General features: G+C 51.2%; 8 protein-coding genes across 8 annotated transcripts; 7 read left to right on the top strand and 1 right to left on the bottom strand.

The window, feature by feature from the left end:
• Window positions 1-524: 524 nt before the first annotated feature.
• Window positions 525-1,142, top strand: VFPPC_16364 (hypothetical protein; the record flags this gene model as incomplete). The annotated part of the gene is made up of 1 exon (XM_018294117.1): window positions 525-1,142. One exon carries the CDS (start codon window positions 525-527, stop codon window positions 1,140-1,142), a length of 618 nt encoding a protein of 205 aa, XP_018140233.1.
• A 490-nt stretch (window positions 1,143-1,632) lies between these two features.
• VFPPC_11106 (NTPase) lies at window positions 1,633-2,217 on the top strand (the record flags this gene model as incomplete). Its single annotated transcript, XM_018289373.1, has 1 exon — window positions 1,633-2,217. One exon carries the CDS (start codon window positions 1,633-1,635, stop codon window positions 2,215-2,217), a length of 585 nt encoding a protein of 194 aa, XP_018140232.1.
• Window positions 2,218-5,154: 2,937 nt separating this feature from the next.
• On the top strand, window positions 5,155-7,047 carry VFPPC_11105 (hypothetical protein; the record flags this gene model as incomplete). Its single annotated transcript, XM_018289372.1, has 2 exons — window positions 5,155-6,724; window positions 6,788-7,047. 2 exons carry the CDS (start codon window positions 5,155-5,157, stop codon window positions 7,045-7,047), a joined length of 1,830 nt encoding a protein of 609 aa, XP_018140231.1.
• Window positions 7,048-7,539: 492 nt separating this feature from the next.
• On the bottom strand, window positions 7,540-8,870 carry VFPPC_11104 (glycosyltransferase family 50; the record flags this gene model as incomplete). The annotated part of the gene is made up of 3 exons (XM_018289371.1): window positions 7,540-7,815; window positions 7,871-8,138; window positions 8,185-8,870. 3 exons carry the CDS (start codon window positions 8,868-8,870, stop codon window positions 7,540-7,542), a joined length of 1,230 nt encoding a protein of 409 aa, XP_018140230.1.
• A 237-nt stretch (window positions 8,871-9,107) lies between these two features.
• On the top strand, window positions 9,108-9,940 carry VFPPC_14871 (translin-associated protein X; the record flags this gene model as incomplete). The annotated part of the gene is made up of 3 exons (XM_018292639.1): window positions 9,108-9,277; window positions 9,325-9,342; window positions 9,388-9,940. The coding sequence occupies 3 exons, from the start codon at window positions 9,108-9,110 to the stop codon at window positions 9,938-9,940; spliced, it is 741 nt and encodes a 246-aa protein (XP_018140229.1).
• Window positions 9,941-13,071: 3,131 nt separating this feature from the next.
• Window positions 13,072-13,845, top strand: VFPPC_11103 (ZIP zinc transporter domain-containing protein; the record flags this gene model as incomplete). The annotated part of the gene is made up of 1 exon (XM_018289370.1): window positions 13,072-13,845. One exon carries the CDS (start codon window positions 13,072-13,074, stop codon window positions 13,843-13,845), a length of 774 nt encoding a protein of 257 aa, XP_018140228.1.
• An 882-nt stretch (window positions 13,846-14,727) lies between these two features.
• VFPPC_16363 (hypothetical protein) lies at window positions 14,728-14,973 on the top strand (the record flags this gene model as incomplete). Its single annotated transcript, XM_018294116.1, has 1 exon — window positions 14,728-14,973. One exon carries the CDS (start codon window positions 14,728-14,730, stop codon window positions 14,971-14,973), a length of 246 nt encoding a protein of 81 aa, XP_018140227.1.
• A 440-nt stretch (window positions 14,974-15,413) lies between these two features.
• Window positions 15,414-16,079, top strand: VFPPC_11102 (metal binding domain of Ada family protein; the record flags this gene model as incomplete). The annotated part of the gene is made up of 1 exon (XM_018289369.1): window positions 15,414-16,079. The coding sequence occupies one exon, from the start codon at window positions 15,414-15,416 to the stop codon at window positions 16,077-16,079; it is 666 nt and encodes a 221-aa protein (XP_018140226.1).
• Between the last annotated feature and the right edge of the window lie 540 nt (window positions 16,080-16,619).

The following is a 16,619-nucleotide window of genomic DNA, read 5'->3' on the forward strand; positions in this document are numbered from 1 at the left end:
TTATGAGTCAACCCATCCTATCAGCCTCGAGATGTAAAGGTGACACCGTTCACAAACACTGGGGGCTAATGGTGTTCAAACAGACAAATGGGTTACCTTCAGAGTACGCAGCATAAGCATCGGGCCTGGTTCCTCTCACCAACCGAACCACTCAAATCCATAATTAATCACGTCAAAAGACCCGTAGCGTTCCCATCCTTGTCTACACCCACGAATAATTCACGTCCGTCGTCAATCGTCATCGTCAATCGGGTGTCGTGTATCGGCATCCCGACCTCCCGGGTAGTTCTGGACCAATGAGGCGCCACAGAAGTGTGATCCATAGCCGGTACCGGTGCCGCCCGGATCCGAGCAAGTTCCACCGGAAGCGAAGAGGTGAGCTTCATCAGCAGTCCTCACCTTGCAACTTTACATGACGCATGAATCAAAAAAACAACAGAAGAAGCAACAAAAGAGACGACAAACGAAATCAAGACACTTGCTTTTAACAGATTCGTCACATAATACACCCGCCTGGAGCAACCATGACGCCGACTAAATGGCCCCGCCAGCCCGACAGAGCGGCCCGTCTACGAACAAGTCAACGCAAACACAAAGAAAAAGTAAAGCACCGCATCATCGATCTGGAATCTAGGCTGTTTACTACAGAATGCAAGTTGGAACGAGCATTAGCCGCTATTGCGACGTTATCAGATGACCTTTTTGCTGTTCTGCAGCCAAATACCCTTCGCACAGGGCACAGGCCCTTGAGTACAGCAAGGGTGAATTCAGAACCAACTCACGGGGTTGTTCAGAAATGCACACTACCGTGGGAGAATGACGCGAAGCCAGAGGACTTCTCTTGGAGTTCTGCGCTTTTACAAGGCGGGAAGACGACACAATCATCTCTACAGGCATCTGAAGGTGGAACACCAGATCGATCTTCCTCGAATGACACATGTGACAGCTCGACGTCACGGCAGTCAGATACACCGGCTTCGACAAGTTTTTCAGAAGACCTTGCGCATGAGTCGTATGATGCGCTGGATCTTACTGCCATGAGGGATTGGATCGAACCGAGGTTTAAGAAGCCGTTTGGGAAGGATGCTGATCGAATACAGCCGTCATCTTTGTTTGCGCTGATGGATTTTATTAGTAGTTAGGACGACTTCGTGCGAGGAGATCGATTGTTGTTAGTGGCGTTTGGTGTATATTAGCGGAATAATTTGTTTCATGGCGAAGTGGTTTATGGTGATTTTCCTGGTGTAACTTCGCTGAACGGGCCTGTGTGCTGTATTGCCCAAGATGATTCATCCGCTGTGACATGGGCTGTGCTGCAGTATTCGCTAAAGGACGTTGCAATTGATTGCAGCTTCACCTTCAATGTTGCCGCCAGACACTCAAATAGCGGACCAGACTCCACAGCGCTCATAACCTGCCAAAAATTAGCGCCAACGTCTGCCACAGAATCAACCTCCACCACCCGAAACACTTAGCTGGCTGGATGTAACTACCGAGTCCTTCGAGACGGTCGGTTGCAAAGACCATCATTTACTTCACACAAAGCCAAGACCATTGACGCGCATTCAAAACTCGGCCTCCGCAGGTGTCCAACTGCTGCCACACAAAACGACCTCACACCAGACTTGAATCATGGCGGCAGCGGCAGTCTCGGCAAAGGTGGTGGTAGTCGCCTCCAAGAACCCCGTCAAAATCGGGGCGGCGCGTGATGGTTTTGCACGAATGTTTCCCACACTGACGTTTGATGTGCGAGCCACCAGCGTCCCATCTGGGGTGCCCGACCAACCATTCACAGACGAAGAAACGCTCCAAGGCGCCCTGAACCGGGCTCGGAATGCTCGCGATGTCGAGCCCAACGCCGACTACTGGATTGGGCTTGAGGGAGGAGTTGACGGTGGCGAAGCGGACGACGGGCCGATCCAGTCGTTTGCGTGGATCGTGGTGGTTGGCAAGGGAAAGGACGGGGATGGCAATGGTGAGCGTGTGGGTAAAGCGCGAACATCGACGTATTATCTACCCGAGGAAACGGCCAAGCTATTGCGTGACGGCATGGAGCTGGGCCACGCTGATGATTTGGTGCATGGGCGAACAAATTCGAAACATAAGAGCGGCTCCGTGGGCATCTTGACGGATGACGTGGTCAACCGACAGAGTTATTACTCGGAAGCCGTAGTGTTGGCGCTGATACCGTTCAAAAACGTCCGATTGACGTTTTGATTGAGGCCTTGAAACGATATCTCGTCTGTACTGCTACAAAGGTGTTATTGCGATCAAGACTGCCACTGTCTGAGATCCACATCTGTTATCTTCGTTCGGGTGGCATGCAGTACTCTCTGATTAGCACTCTATACAAGAATGTTTTGTGGCATCTCACGTCCACAACGTGGAGGTATTTGCTGGCGTGAGTATGTGAGTGTGTCCGAGTGTGTGGGTGCCACGTTTGTCCTCTCGCCTCCCTCTTAATTTCACTCGCCCAATATGACCTATTTTGACTCATGTACTCGGTCCAATTAGCCAGTCACGAATGTTTCTCACCTGGGAGACGGTGCAATGCGGCTGGCCCATTGTTCCGGGAGGAAGGTCTCAGACAAGCAGGCCCGATAAAGCTGGGTCCTTGACTCAAAGATTGTGTATGCCACCGTACTGGCGCCGTGATGAACTACGCGGTTCTGTCGTTGGCTTTGTGCGCTGTCCGCCGTGCTTTCGTCTACGTCGATGGTTTGTCGGTATCCGTTCGGTAGACATCCATCCATCGATGCCTTTGGCTGATTTGACTGCCGACGCGGGCTGAGTGCCGAGAATCGAGTGGATACAGCAGTGACTTGTCAAAATACAAAGGAATTGGGCAGAAGTGTGCCAAGAGCATGATTTAGATTATCCAAAGTGCCAACTTCAAGTGAGCCATGCCGGAAATGATGATAGCTGCTACACCTTTGTTTTTGTAATTAATTGGAAATTGGGCAAAGGGAGAGAAATTCGGACTCAATGCATCATTTCAGACGAGCAGGGGCCGGCAGGTAATGTCGATGGTTCCTTCCTTCCTTGCCTGGCTCCAGGGTGGTCTGTTGCCCCCCTGCGACAAGATGAAATGATTTGCATCCCGAATCCGGAGAGGTCGTAGGGTGAAATGTTTTATTCGATAATCTCGCGCCGATGATGTCTCTGTCTCGCGTTGTTGCCGTTTGAAGATTCTGTCTTTATTCGTATCTCTCTACTCCGTACTGAGGGCTGACTGACAGATTGAGTTGACCGATGTGCTGTGTTTGAGTGGCCTAGGTGGATACGAGAGCGATGAGATGCCCGATTCATCATCGTCGGCGGTGTGGAAATGCCAACAAACGGTTGCTTGAATCTCCGACGATACTGTAGATGCCGCCCAGATTCTCGCAGCAAACATGCGAATCGGGCAAGACACAGTCGCCGTCGCGGTGGCACTGTTCGAGGCGCAGCGGGGTGATGCCTACGTGGCTTAGGATTCTGTTCAATATTGAACTCTCGCCATGGCCAGCTATCATGGGATGCGGTCAGGCAGCAGGCGAGGGCGAGAATGTACCTGGCGTGTTATGCATGCAGGCAGCGGCCAATGCAACAGATGGAAAGGGAAGGGCCCTGGGAGAGTGAGGCATGAACAGGTTTGCCGGGTGCTGGGTTGGCTGTCAGGCTGTGAGAGTCGACATGGACGGATGTAGATCGTCAGAGTCAAGGTCGATGTTTAGATTGAATTTGTCGTCGCTTCTCCACAACCACTTGAATGGAGATGGATGAGTCCACTACATCTATTGTAAATGACCATTGAGCAGTTACTGTATTTGAAGGGAGCTAGGCCAGTTCATAAAGAAGCTGAAAACATTGACCTTTTAATCCGTCACTTTTTTTCGACCAAGCCATCACGCACTGACACCATTTAACTGACGCAAGCCGGACGAGCCATTTCGTCGTCACTCATCACTCGTCACTCGTCACATCCATCACAAGTCCTCTCGGAGCTGCCGGATTGCCCCGAGAACCTGGACAGCACCCTTCGTGCTTTGGCGAGGGCTGCATCACCATAGCATTGACTTGTAGGCAGACATCGAGTCAGTAGGGTCGAGTATTTCTTTTTCCTCCAAGGGATACTGTATTGGCATTGTTCCCTGGTTGCAGGTGTACATGCATGTGGGCACTTCATATCGGAACTGTGTCCAGGGTTCACATGAAGGGTCGAGCGAGTCTGGTTTAGCCCAGCAGCATTTATAACACCATCTCCACACTCCTGATCATTGACCAACTCGACTCGATTTGATTTGATCCAATTCGACTAGGTTAGTTGCTTGGTACGGAGTGCATGCAAGATCCGACCATCGAGTCTGTCAAGAATTGTCAAACCTCGCCTTAGACTGACTCTGCTCTCGTCGTGTGTGGCATTTCGGTCACCGCTTTGGCAGTAGCCCAACGTCAGGTGAAAGAAAGTGCAAAGAGCCAGGCTTCAATTATTTCCAAGCTGGCGGAGCGTCATCTCTGGTTTCAATCGGCAGAGAAGAGTCAGTCTGGTGGTGACACTCCCACCCAAAATTGCTGCTGCGCACCATCATCTCGTTCGCAATCTCAGTCTTTATTACCTTGACCCTCCCTTTCTTTGCCTAATCATTGCCTGCTCACTGCCAGCTCACTGCCTGCTCCAGTCCCGGCCTGACTCTCGGCCGACACCAGCACTTTCTCGGTGCCTTCATTCTTTCCATTAATTTGCACTGGAAAACACAACTCGACACCAGACACTTTTGTCTCCCTCTCTTCAATTTCCCCAAATTTGTTCATCTTTTCTCTCTTCTTTCTTCCCCCTTCTACTTTCTTTGACCACTACTTCCGCTTGGCAGCCCCTCCTAGACGATCTAACCTTGACGCCCGCCCCTCTCTTCCCTTCCCTGCCGCAATCAATCCACCTCAACGCACCCGACCAGACCAGACCACGCCTCAAACTGAGTTTTGACTCTCTGTTTCGACTGCGCCCCCGACCACTCTCTAAAATTTGCATCGTGCACTCGGATCAAAAAGCACAAAACAAAGACCAAAAGACGAACAAGACCCCAAAAAGCAACTCAACCGCCGCTGAGGATGCGCCCCGTTTCGATCGAGCCAGCCGTTCCGCAAACCTTACAATAGATGCTACAAGCCGGAATGGGGCAACCCGCCGAGGCTGAAGACAATGGTGACGCCCATGTTGCGTTGGCCGTTAGAGGCGGCTTAACCAGAGATGCATTCAGAAACGACGACGATGACGACCAACAAGTGCACATACACGAGTCTGCAGATGAAGATTTTAATTCATTAATGGCTTCGTCCATGGTGGCTACGCTCCTCAACTCCGCCTCTAGTCCCGTCTCTCCGGGTCAATCCAGTCCTCCCCTTGACCAGACCAAGAATTCGACCTTTGTTCCACCGGCGAGACCAAGTAGCACGCCGTTCCCTCTTCCCGATAACCGCAGCACTCGTGTGTGCTGTCTCGACGAGTCTGACTATGGCACCGACGTTGAAATGTTCAACGAGTCATCATCGTCCGCGAGCGAAGATGCCATGACCGATGCCTCTCGCGCAACGCCCTTTGACGAACTGCCCACTGAGGTCCACGAAGCCATTTTAGACCACCTCTTTGGCTACTGCATATCGCCAACGTCCAGCAGCGCCATGAGAATATCTAGCTTGACTAAATGCTGGAGTAGCGCTCTGAGACACTGCCGCAGGCGGGAGCTAGCTGATTTGGCGCTGGTGAATTCCGTCTGGAGAATCCTAGTGCAGCAACGACTCTACCGCCACATCAAGTTAAAAGCTACTGTCGAATCCATCGATAATGCCATCGTGCACCTCGCCGACAAACCGCACTTGTCTTGCCACATCAAGCACGTTGAAGTGTGGTTCCCCGTGTTTCAGCCAACTTTTGGCCCCCTTGCTCTATCAAATACGCTGGCGCTTCCGACCGTGACGACTGACGGGCTCACCAATGCAACTTACACCCTGCCGGCGAATAACTGCACGTTGGATGAAGTCTTTCGATTTGTATCGCTGGCATTGCCCTGCGTGCAGGTTTTGTCGTTGGAAGGCGGCGAACGGAGAAAGGCACCCAAGGTGGTGTACTTTCGCCGAAAGGAAGATGTTCTCTCTGGGCGCGCATTAGAGCCTGTTCCCACCGTTCGAACTCTTGTAACCCGCGGCCAGTGGAATTTGATCAGAGACAGCGGCGATTTCCACACGATTCTTAGCGCTCTCCCGAATCTAAAAGAGTGGCAAGCTTCATACAGCAAACCCAAGTCTAAAAGCTACATTACCGTCTCCGAATTTGTACCATCACTCCCCATTCGCGTCACGAATTTGAGTCTCTGTCTCGAAAACGACTATCGACGAGAGGGCGTCATGCCTGCATTTTACGCCAAGGTAGCGATGAAGACGCACATCTGCTCCCGGATGGCTGAAGTCACGTCTCGGCTGGAGCATTTTTCGTACACTGGCCGCATATGTCATCGATTCTTTGACATGGCCAGCCGACTTGCGAATCCCATGACGACAAGGTTGAGGTCGATTGACTTGACTGTTAAGAATTGCTGCCGCCATTCCAGTAGTTACCACGAATCCGGGTCTGGGATCCAGGAGTTGGGCTTCATAGAAGCCTTTGAACGGTTGGTGATGTCCGCGGTGAGGTCATTGGAAAAGTTTAAGGAGGTTCAGTACCTCCGGATTCGCTTCGTTGATCTAGGTATGTATTTCGCTTCGTCATGGCCGTCGTGGTCGAGTGACGACGTCAACTGACTGAGTGTAGATTCCATCTTGCCGCCACTGAACCCGTACTTCCTTATGGTAAAAGGGGAGTGTTCGGGCGTCTGGAGCGACGTCATCGTGGCGGAGATGGCACGGGTCAGACCGCGAGTCAATTTCACAGAGCTTTGCGAAAACTTTGGCAACATTTCGTACAGCAAAGACGGCAGAATGGTGATAATGCCCGAGTATCCTCGAACGCGAATATCGTCGTTGAAGCTTTCCAATTACCGATCACTCGCCACACGAATAACCATTCAATGAACACCTACGGAGAATGTGAGGAAGAGTTAGCTGCAAAACGTACCGCAGACTGAAGGGTCCAGAATTACACTTGTCGTCGTACGACGAAGGCGGTACACATGTTTTATACCGCGGCGTATTTGCAATTTGGAGGTGACATGTACTCATCTCAACCGCAATGGTAGTATGGTTTCCAACACGAGAACCATTGCCATATTGCACCAACAAACTGACATTGGCACGCGGAGTACGGTGCCAGGAAGCTACAAGCATGGAGTTTGGGAACCGCATATTGACAATCTTGGCGAATAACACAATTAGGGCTTGCGATAAGGCCGAGACCAATTTGGCTGGGAATCTGCTCGCTTACGGATGGATTATAAAAACACATTCACACCTCGGACATTTTGATGGTTTGGACTTGGAGGGCAATGCATTTGCGAGATAGATACCCATAATGAGACTTACTTTGATTCATGAGCACCAATTATTAACGTGCTATTATGTGTGCCGCTATTCAATATGTGCTTTCGGTGCATTCACACCCACCCCATCGCTGATAATGATGCCCAAAATCCAACAATTCACCAAGAAGAAGCCTATGGACGCGAGCCACAGGCCAGGGAAGAAGGTGCTACGACCCAAAAACTCAAGCTGGTATCCCTGTTGCAGCCACGCTCCCTGCGAAGCCACCCACAGTATCAACGCTGTTACGCCTAGGCTCGGTTTCTGCAGCAGCCTCGACGTGGGCAGATATAAAGGCAAAAAGATCATGTACCACAGGAAATACTACCTCTGTAAGCATACATCAGGAACGTCAAGTCTGTCAACATGGGAAACATACCTGCGAAGTACAAACTTTGTTAAACGTCACAAATGCAAACGTCTGCGCCATCATCGTCGTAGCGAGGTCCTTCTTCGCCAACACGAACGGGATGAAGACACACGACAGCGACAGCTGCGGCAGAAAGGCGAGTGATTCGGCGTGCAGCGAGGATGCGCCGTCAGAGGAGGTGAGGTACAGGAGGATATTGTAGGGCGAGAAGTTGTGCCGGTGGTCGATGCGGGTGAGGTGGTGGAAGAAGGTGTGTACCAGGAACGGGTGGCCGTAGCTGTGGGTGTTAGTATTGTAGGGGGAAAACTAGCCGCGTGACATACATTGTGTACATGAGGAGGTTGAGGCCCATGAAGGTTGATAAGCTTACGACCGCAAGCTGTATCCTCTCTTTGGAGAAGAAAGCTATAATACGAGTAAACGGATCTTGGTTTGGACTTCTCGGTCTGCCCATGTGCTCGTCGTCCATCCACCATATAATAGCGGGCGCCCACACACATGGATATATCTTGAAATGAACACCCAAACCAAGCACCACAGCCGCAACATTGACTCTTCTCGTCTCCACGGCCCACAGCAACCCCATCGTCAAGACGCCCAGCAGACCCTCCGAGCTGCCTCTGGTGCTAATCGTCGCGACCATCGGATTCCACAGCCAGAGAGCGGCGAACGCGCCCGCCTTTTCTGCGGACATGCCCCTCCGGCGGAGGATGCGCACGATGAGCCATCCCGCCAGCAGGTCGGCGAGCGCAAAGACGATTTTGCCGAACGAGAAGAAGGATGTCGTGGGGAGGAGGAGCCACGCGAGGAGAGGGGTGTAGCGGTATGTGTCGCGCGCGTAGGGGGACTGTGAGTGCGAGACGTAGCGGGATGCGTCGGTGAAGACGAGGTAGTCTATGTCGGTGTATTTGATGGCGGAGTGGGTGTCTTGGAAGGTGCCGTAGAGGAGGAGCGTGATGCGGAGGAGGAGGGCGATGAGAAAGAGTGGCGTTGGGCGCAGTAATATCATGGCGGTGGGATTTATGAGTGAGGTGCTGTTGGATTCATGGTGCTGTGATGAGCGAGGTGAGGTTGTGAAGTGAGGTTGAGCTCATCCCTGATGAGTGAAGACACATGCACCTTGAAATTGGGACGTGGGGCCAACATTCACTGGATGGTTGTGTATCCACTTTCAAACCTCACCTCACTGCAACTCGCATCTGCACATTAGAGAAGTTTCATCACATACAAATCCAATTGATGCACAATGACAGGAATCAAACGAGATCGAGACGGCAATGCGCGCAAACCAGGAGATGCACGCGGCAGATTCCACGACATGTTTGAATCCTTTCGCGACGAGCTAGACGAGCACTACGACAGAAAAGAGCGAATCGTCAAAGCATCAAGAGACGTGACTGCGCAAAGCAAAAAGATGTAAGTTTCCGTCATTTCCATCTCACACTAAATACTAACCACCACAGCATATTCGCCCTCCAACGGTAAGACCACCCCGACACACAGCAACGTAAAACTCACACACGCAGCGTCAAACACATCAACCAGGACCTTCCGGCCTCCACAGAAAAAGACATCGCGTCACGCATGTCCGACATCAGCAAACTCCTGCGCTCCATCGCCCCGGACCTCCAGTCCCTGAACCGCCACAGATACGCCTGGCAGCTGCGTTGTCTAGAAGAACTCGTGGAGGCACTCTCCTTTGCGCACTACCTCCGCCACCAGACGCTGATTACGGTGGAGGAAGCGCAGGAATCTACGCCGGTGTCGCTCACGCACGGGGACTACATGTACGGTGTGTTTGATCTTTTTGGCGAGATGATGCGCTTTGCGACGGTGACGTCTGCGCAGAATGGGGAGATGTTGGGTGGGAAGGACGAGAGGAATATACTGGGCGATATTCAGGAGCTGGGGTGTGCGTTTGAGATGCTGGAGGAGGTGCCGGGGAAGGAGTATAGGAGCAAGATGGACGCGATGAGGCAGAGTGTGAGGAAGGTGGAGAGGTTGGGGTATGGGCTTGTGGTGAGGGGGAGTGAGAGGCCGAGGGGGTGGGTTCCTGAGGATGATGGCGTTGAGGCGTGAAGGAAGGATGAGGTGTGGTGGTTGAGTAGATGAAGGTATGGTGGGTGTGTTGATATCCATGCTGTCTTGATGTGGGGGGTTACTGAATGTAGCATTGCTTCTGGAAGGCTCAACTTTGTTTCGTGGTGGAAGGTGGGTAAATGCTGGTTTTGATGAACTGACGGATCGGTGTTGTTAAAGTGAGGTGGGTTAAAGATACATCTACGAAAGTTTGTCTATGTGCTGGTGTTGCCGGTCTTGTGTTGTGACATGTCAGGGGGTTGAGCTCGTATGTGCATGACCTTCTGTGCAATGAAGATTCGTTCGATTCAAATCAGCGCTGTTGGTATCTTCGTTTGGCACAGTTGTGTGTGCTGCGTCGTCGCTGTTTGGCAAGATTAAGCTCTGCCTCCTAGCAACTTAACTGGAGCCAGGGAGGCACCTAAGTTGTATTCGCTTAACTGAGGTAGCTTGGAATTGTAATATCTGCCTATGTTTGTCAACCGTCCATGCCGCTTCTGTTACTACGTACACGTTTTGTCACTAGATCAACTGAGCCAAAGGAGGAAATTGATAGCGCTGTCAGGAATTAAACCTCATCCCATTGTCACTAAAGGGCCAGTTGTAGTTGGCACGTAGAATTAAACTTATTTGAGTAACCTTTACTGTATCCACCTAGCACTAAGTTGCATTTCCTGAACTGAGTTGACTTGGGACTGTAGCTATCTGCCGACGATTTGGTTACCGTCCACACCACCCGTGTCATACGTAGATGAAGCTAGTGGAGGTCATCACCAAGCTACTGCAGATGATTCTAAACAGAATGGTCTTGTTAAATGGGGAATAGTCGGAGGCGACGCCCTAGGTGGCCTGGGTGATAGACGGCAAGTAGGTCCGGAACTGGGGATTCTCCCAAAGGGGCTCCTGTACGGGTTTGACCACGCCAGTTTGGTCCTAACAAATACCTTCACACTGAGCCGATCAGGAAGACAGTTGCTCTCTGGGAAGAGAAATGGTGTAGCCCTAGGATTGGGAATTGCGGATGAATTTGGTCATCTGCTGCGTTGCGCCCCCCTCACAGCGCCACTGGCAGGTCAGGGAGGACCGTAACGTCTGGTTGTACTGGCTGAGGCATGTTAGGCCAAACGTGATATGAGACAGACTTAATCATTTGCTCCTAGCGTGGTCACCAAACAAACGCCTGGACTAGAGGCAGTCAAGAAGTGGCTGCATTGTCGAATCTGAGCTAAAGCGTAGAAGCTGATAGAACTGTTAGGAATCGAGCCCAACCTCCAGTATAACCCAGAGACTAACTATGGTTGGTACATGGGTTTAAACTTACTTGAGTAACTTTTACTATATCCACCTAGCACGTAGTTGCATTTTAAATTAAATTGGCTCTTAGAACTCTAGCTATCTACCTACTGTTTGGTACCTGTTCCCGCCTGGTATGTTCTTATACATGGATGATTGATCACTAACTTAACTGGGCCAAACGAAGAAACTAACAGTGCTGTTAGGGATCCAACCTAACGCTTATTATGATCTAGAAGCCTAGCTGTGGTGAGTACATGTAAGGTTAAACTTGCTTGAATGATGTTTACTGTGTCCACGAAGCGTCTAATTGCATTTAATACATTGAATTGACTCTTCGAACGTGTACCTACGACTTGGTAACCTTCCAAGTCTGACATGTTCTTTACGTACATACTTTTCACCACCATCGATTGTCATAGGATTAAACCTAGCCTGAACAACTTTAACTGGAGCCACTTGAGCACGTACTTGCATTTGCTAAAGTGAGTTAACGCTTAGAACTGTAACTACCTACCCGCCTAGGTACGTTGTTCAACCGTCTACACCTCACATGTTCCGTTACCCTGTCCAGCCTTGACTTCCCAATAACGTTGTGACATGCATGCGACCAAGCAAATGACCAGGTCTGCTCGGGTCTCTTAATTCAGTTTTCAAGCGAGGTTCCCATCTTAGAGGGTGACCATCTCTCTCACAGGTTTAATTGTCAAAGCATTGGATAGGATTAGGCTCAATCGATCAAGTCCATTGACGGCCTCCCTGGGGCAAAAGCCTAAATTGAGGATATATCTGTCGTTTATGATCCGCGCTACCTGGCTACTGCTTGGCACCACACTCCCTTCAGTGACTATCCTGTTTAGTATCATCCGTAAGATCTATTGGTAACCTTAAATCTACCCAGTGTTCTCGTGCGTACATACTTTGACCAGCCATTAGCATAGGATTAAACTTAAGCTTAAACAACTTTGGCTGAACCCACCCCGCAGTCCATTGCACCTCCCAATTGACCTACCCCCAGAGTCGTAACGATCTATCTCCATGGCCGTTCAACGTCCACGTTCGTTGCGATGTAACGCACAACGTACTCAACAGCTATAGTTGCCAACCGTGCCAACAGCTCAAGATTGGCGCCCCGAGTTCAAACGATTGCGTGGAATTTGCGCCGAAGCATAATGGGAATGTGATGCGAGTGTGTTATGAAGACACATTAGACGGCGTCGCATAGAAGAAGGATCCAGAGGAGGATGAAGAACCTTATCCCCCAAACAAGACTCGGTGGATGGAGGAGACAAGATCGGTAGAACCTTAAGAAACTCCCATTCATCATCTCGACCCGAAAGAGAAAACTTGTCCAGGTATACTGCCTCCTCGTGTACCGAAGTAGATCATCGTCAAGTCCCCGCGCAAACTCAGTACTCAGCGTTAAGTACCTCCGGAGAACGATTTAGGCCCGCGTATACTCACACACCTCTGTAAGGAATACATCGTGATCAGTTTTAAAGTTGAAAAGCTCCAAAAACAAGTCACCGGACGCTTCAAAAGTTTCAAGTCTGGTAAACAGAAACTTAATGTCCTCTCCCATTCTGTATATAACAACCCTTCCCATGCCGTTCTTCAGGTCTCCCCACGAACAGCTTCCTCCCAGTGTCATCAGCTTCATTTACCTCTTTCACATTATCTGAACATCATCTGTACACGCTTTGTACGTGATCAGCTTTGTTTGCATCAAGCCTTGGGACATTGTTCGTACGCTCTCTTTGTGGCACCACCATCAGGATTGAACAGCCCTTTTTTTTTATTATTTACATTACTTATTTCACTGGCACCTCTTTATCATCATGTATTTCGAGTACGTAGATTACATGACTGACGAGCGAGGCACCTTTTTTGAGCAGGTCAGGCAAGGGGAGTATCTTGCTGACTGCATCCTGGGACGAGAGCCAAGGGCAGACGAACCACCAACAGAGGTGGCTCAAGAGCCAACCAAGGGGAAGTTGGTTGGTTTGAACCTTGGGGTGCTGGAGCTCCCTGAGACTGTGAACGCTGGCCCTGCCGGCATGGACAGCGAGGTCTGGCCTCCTGTCCGTGGCCGCACTAACCAGGGCCCTGAAGAGCAAGGCTGTGTTGACCTGAGGCTTCTTAGCCTCAGCTATGTTAACCAGCCCATGAACCAAGGGCAGCGGCACCACCACCAGCAACAGCAGCAGCAGCAGCGGCAGCAACAGCGACAGCGACAGCAACAGCAACAGCACCACCACCAGCACCACCAGCACCACCAGCACCACCAGCACCACCATCACCACCATCATCACCATCAACAGCAGCATCAGCAGCAGCAGGCAGAGCAACAGCTTCTGGACCAAGCGGCTGAGAACCACAGGCTCATGAACAAGGAGCTCATAGAACAAGGGTACACCAACCAGCCTCTCATGACCCAACAGCTGCAGCAGCAAGGGATCGTCGGCCAAGGCCCAATCGATGAGTCTATGCAGCAACGCTTCATGACTCAGAGGGCCATGTATCAGCAGCTTCTGAACCAAGAGCTGCTGAACGAGGGGCATATCAACCCGGATCATTTGATGAGGGGTGTGACGAATGGGTTCCGGGGATAGCTGGAGGAAGGGGGAATTTACCCCGGGGGGGCGGGGCCATGTGTTGGGAGGGCAGGGCATTTCATAGCAGTTGGAGTTATAGTGAATTCAGGTTTTCTTTTGTCTTTCTCATATTTGACTGAATTTCTCCATATTCGCGTGTGTTTGAACGTATTTGCATGTGCTGTATATATCCGCCTGTATTTGTTGCATTAGTCTGTATTTGTGTATATTTGTGCATACTTACGTACCGCCGCCATCCGCACCACCTTTCCGTAACGCCGTCGACACGTCTGTGGAGTCTATTTTGCTCAATCAATCTTCCTTGCTTCTATTTCGGCCATTCTTCAAGTGACCCCCTAGAGCCGTCTTTCCTCCTCGCTCCCCATCCATCTTCGCTCTGTCATCAGACCTCACAAGGCCTCAACACGGAGAGAAAGTATCCAAAGCAACAACGTGGACGGCTAGACGAACGGACAGAACGCTTGCGGGTGATGGTGGCGCCGGGGACGGAGGGCCAGAGGGGGAGGCGGTGGATGAACAGCCATAGGAGGAGACATGTTGTTGCTGCTGTTGTTATTTTTCTCGAGATTGCTTGTGCTTCTGGGTGTGCTGTCGGGGCGGGATCAATAGCAAGCAAAGCACAGACATGGCGACAAAGAGTCGAGACAACTACCTCCGCGTCTGCAAATGTACTTCTGCTTCCATGTCATCCATTGTCATCCCGTGCCAGCGTCGCAACGGTCCGCTGTGGCCAGTGAAGATGCTCTTATCCCGTGACAGGCGCTTCAATCCCGGGAGCGTCAGTCAAAGTGGTCAATTGACCCGTCCAGGAGCATCGACAAAAGTTCGGGGAGTAGGTGTGGCTCCAAACAGAACTTAAATGACGTCCAACTGCTCGCAATGCTCACTGTCAGCGTTTTCGTCCCTCGTCTGCCTAATTTCATCCCTAACACTATCGTTGAAGCTTGGGATTCCAGTCGTCGTTGTGTCAGGGATGAGTCGCAACTTATACAGCACCTGCTTGCCTCCATCCTCTCAGTCTCGAAAACCTGCAAATCCGCAGGCAAACCTTCAAGTCTGTGTGGGAAAATGCTAGAATCAGGCCCAAATAACGAAGAAATCTCAAGCCATTCATCATGGACTTGAGTACAGGGAAGTCAGTTTTGAGGATTTCTACGCCCAGACCTACCTTTCGTAGTACTCCGCTTCTTGACCACTGAAGAAGTTGTGGGTAGGGAGTGTTGCTCAGTTTGGAATAAGTTCAGGCGCGGGTCTGGAGTGTTTAGGAAGCGAAGAATGGGATGGGATGTGTCGACGGAATATAACTTCTGCCATGTCTCTGCATCTGCGGAGGGTTCCCTTTTGCCGGATTAAATGACCCCTAGGTCATTTTCTTTGATGGGATGTTTGCGTGAAGTTGCTCCTGAAGTCATGATTTGTCGTTGCTCCAGATATCGTAATTGGTCACATTGCGAGCAACGCCCCACATTATCCATCTACGTATATGAACAACCTCACGCCATTCACCACATTACTCAGACATCACCACCATCAACACCACAATGATGTCCCTAAAACAACCCATCATGCATCCAACGCCCAAACTAACACTCTTCGACGACGACGACTCCCGCTGGCAAGCTGTACAGACCCGTGACGCCGTAGCAGACGGCTTCTTCGTATACGCCGTGAAAACCACCAAAGTGTACTGCCGCCCCATCTGCAAGGCCCGATTGGCCCGTCGCTCAAACGTTACCTTTTACTCTACTGGAGCTGAAGCACAGAACGCCGGATTCAGAGCATGTAAGAGATGCAAGCCCGAGATGGAGGGATTCATGCCTGAGGAGCGGGCGGTGCAGCAGATTCGCAAGTTTGTCCTGGAGGAGGCTGTGACGGGTGAGGGGAAGAGACTGAGCTTGAGCCAGATGGCGAAGAAGTCTGGGCTGTCGAAGTGGCATTTCCACAGGGTGTTTAAGCGGACGGTTGGCGTCACGCCGTTTGAGTATCTGAAGAACGAGAGGGTGGCGTGGGGAGACGCGGCGGGAGTTGGGGGGTTGTGGGATGGGCAGTTGGATGGAGCTTTTGGGCTGGGATTTTGGAATATGGGTTTGGAGACGGATGGCTCGACGGAGAGTGTGAGCGTGAGTTCGGGGTTGGTGTCGGTTGGAGCGAGTGGTGGGAGTGGGAGCCCGTTGGTGGATTTGGGGTTGGAGATGGACGATTTGCTGGTTTGGCCGGATGAGATGGGTTGACGCAATCAGCATGGTCATGTTTGACGGAATTTACAACTGGTTGAGCTGGGAAATTTCTTTTGACGGATTCGCAGCGGGTTGTTACTACGACAGCTGCTTCTTCATACACGGAGACCGGCGGCCACCAAGCTGATGACAGACGCATCAACACAACGGTGTGTGACTGGCACTAACTGTAAGGGTTCAAGGGTTCTGTGCCATTGAAGACTTACAGTCAAAGTCGCCCGAAAACAAAGCAGCTCAATACCCCGAACTCCGCCTTCAACCGAGTCAATTCGCCGTTCCAACGGCAACCACAACGGCCAAAGTCAACCAGGCACACCGTTGCAACCAACTCGATCTCCGAGCCGGGATCCAATTTTACCCACTCCCAGCACGGTCAGATCGATGCGAGAGGCTTACGCGAAGTGTGCCTGTCGGTGCATTACCATAGGGGCGTTACCTGACGCTGACTAAAACAACGCTTCTGATTGGCCGATCTGACGCCACCCTTGCTCGTTCCCTCGCAGCAACTTGACTTACACAGCGGTTTTGGCTGCA

Source organism: Pochonia chlamydosporia, chromosome 6 (assembly GCF_001653235.2).
Source record: "Pochonia chlamydosporia 170 chromosome 6, whole genome shotgun sequence".
Lineage (NCBI taxonomy): Eukaryota > Fungi > Ascomycota > Sordariomycetes > Hypocreales > Clavicipitaceae > Pochonia > Pochonia chlamydosporia.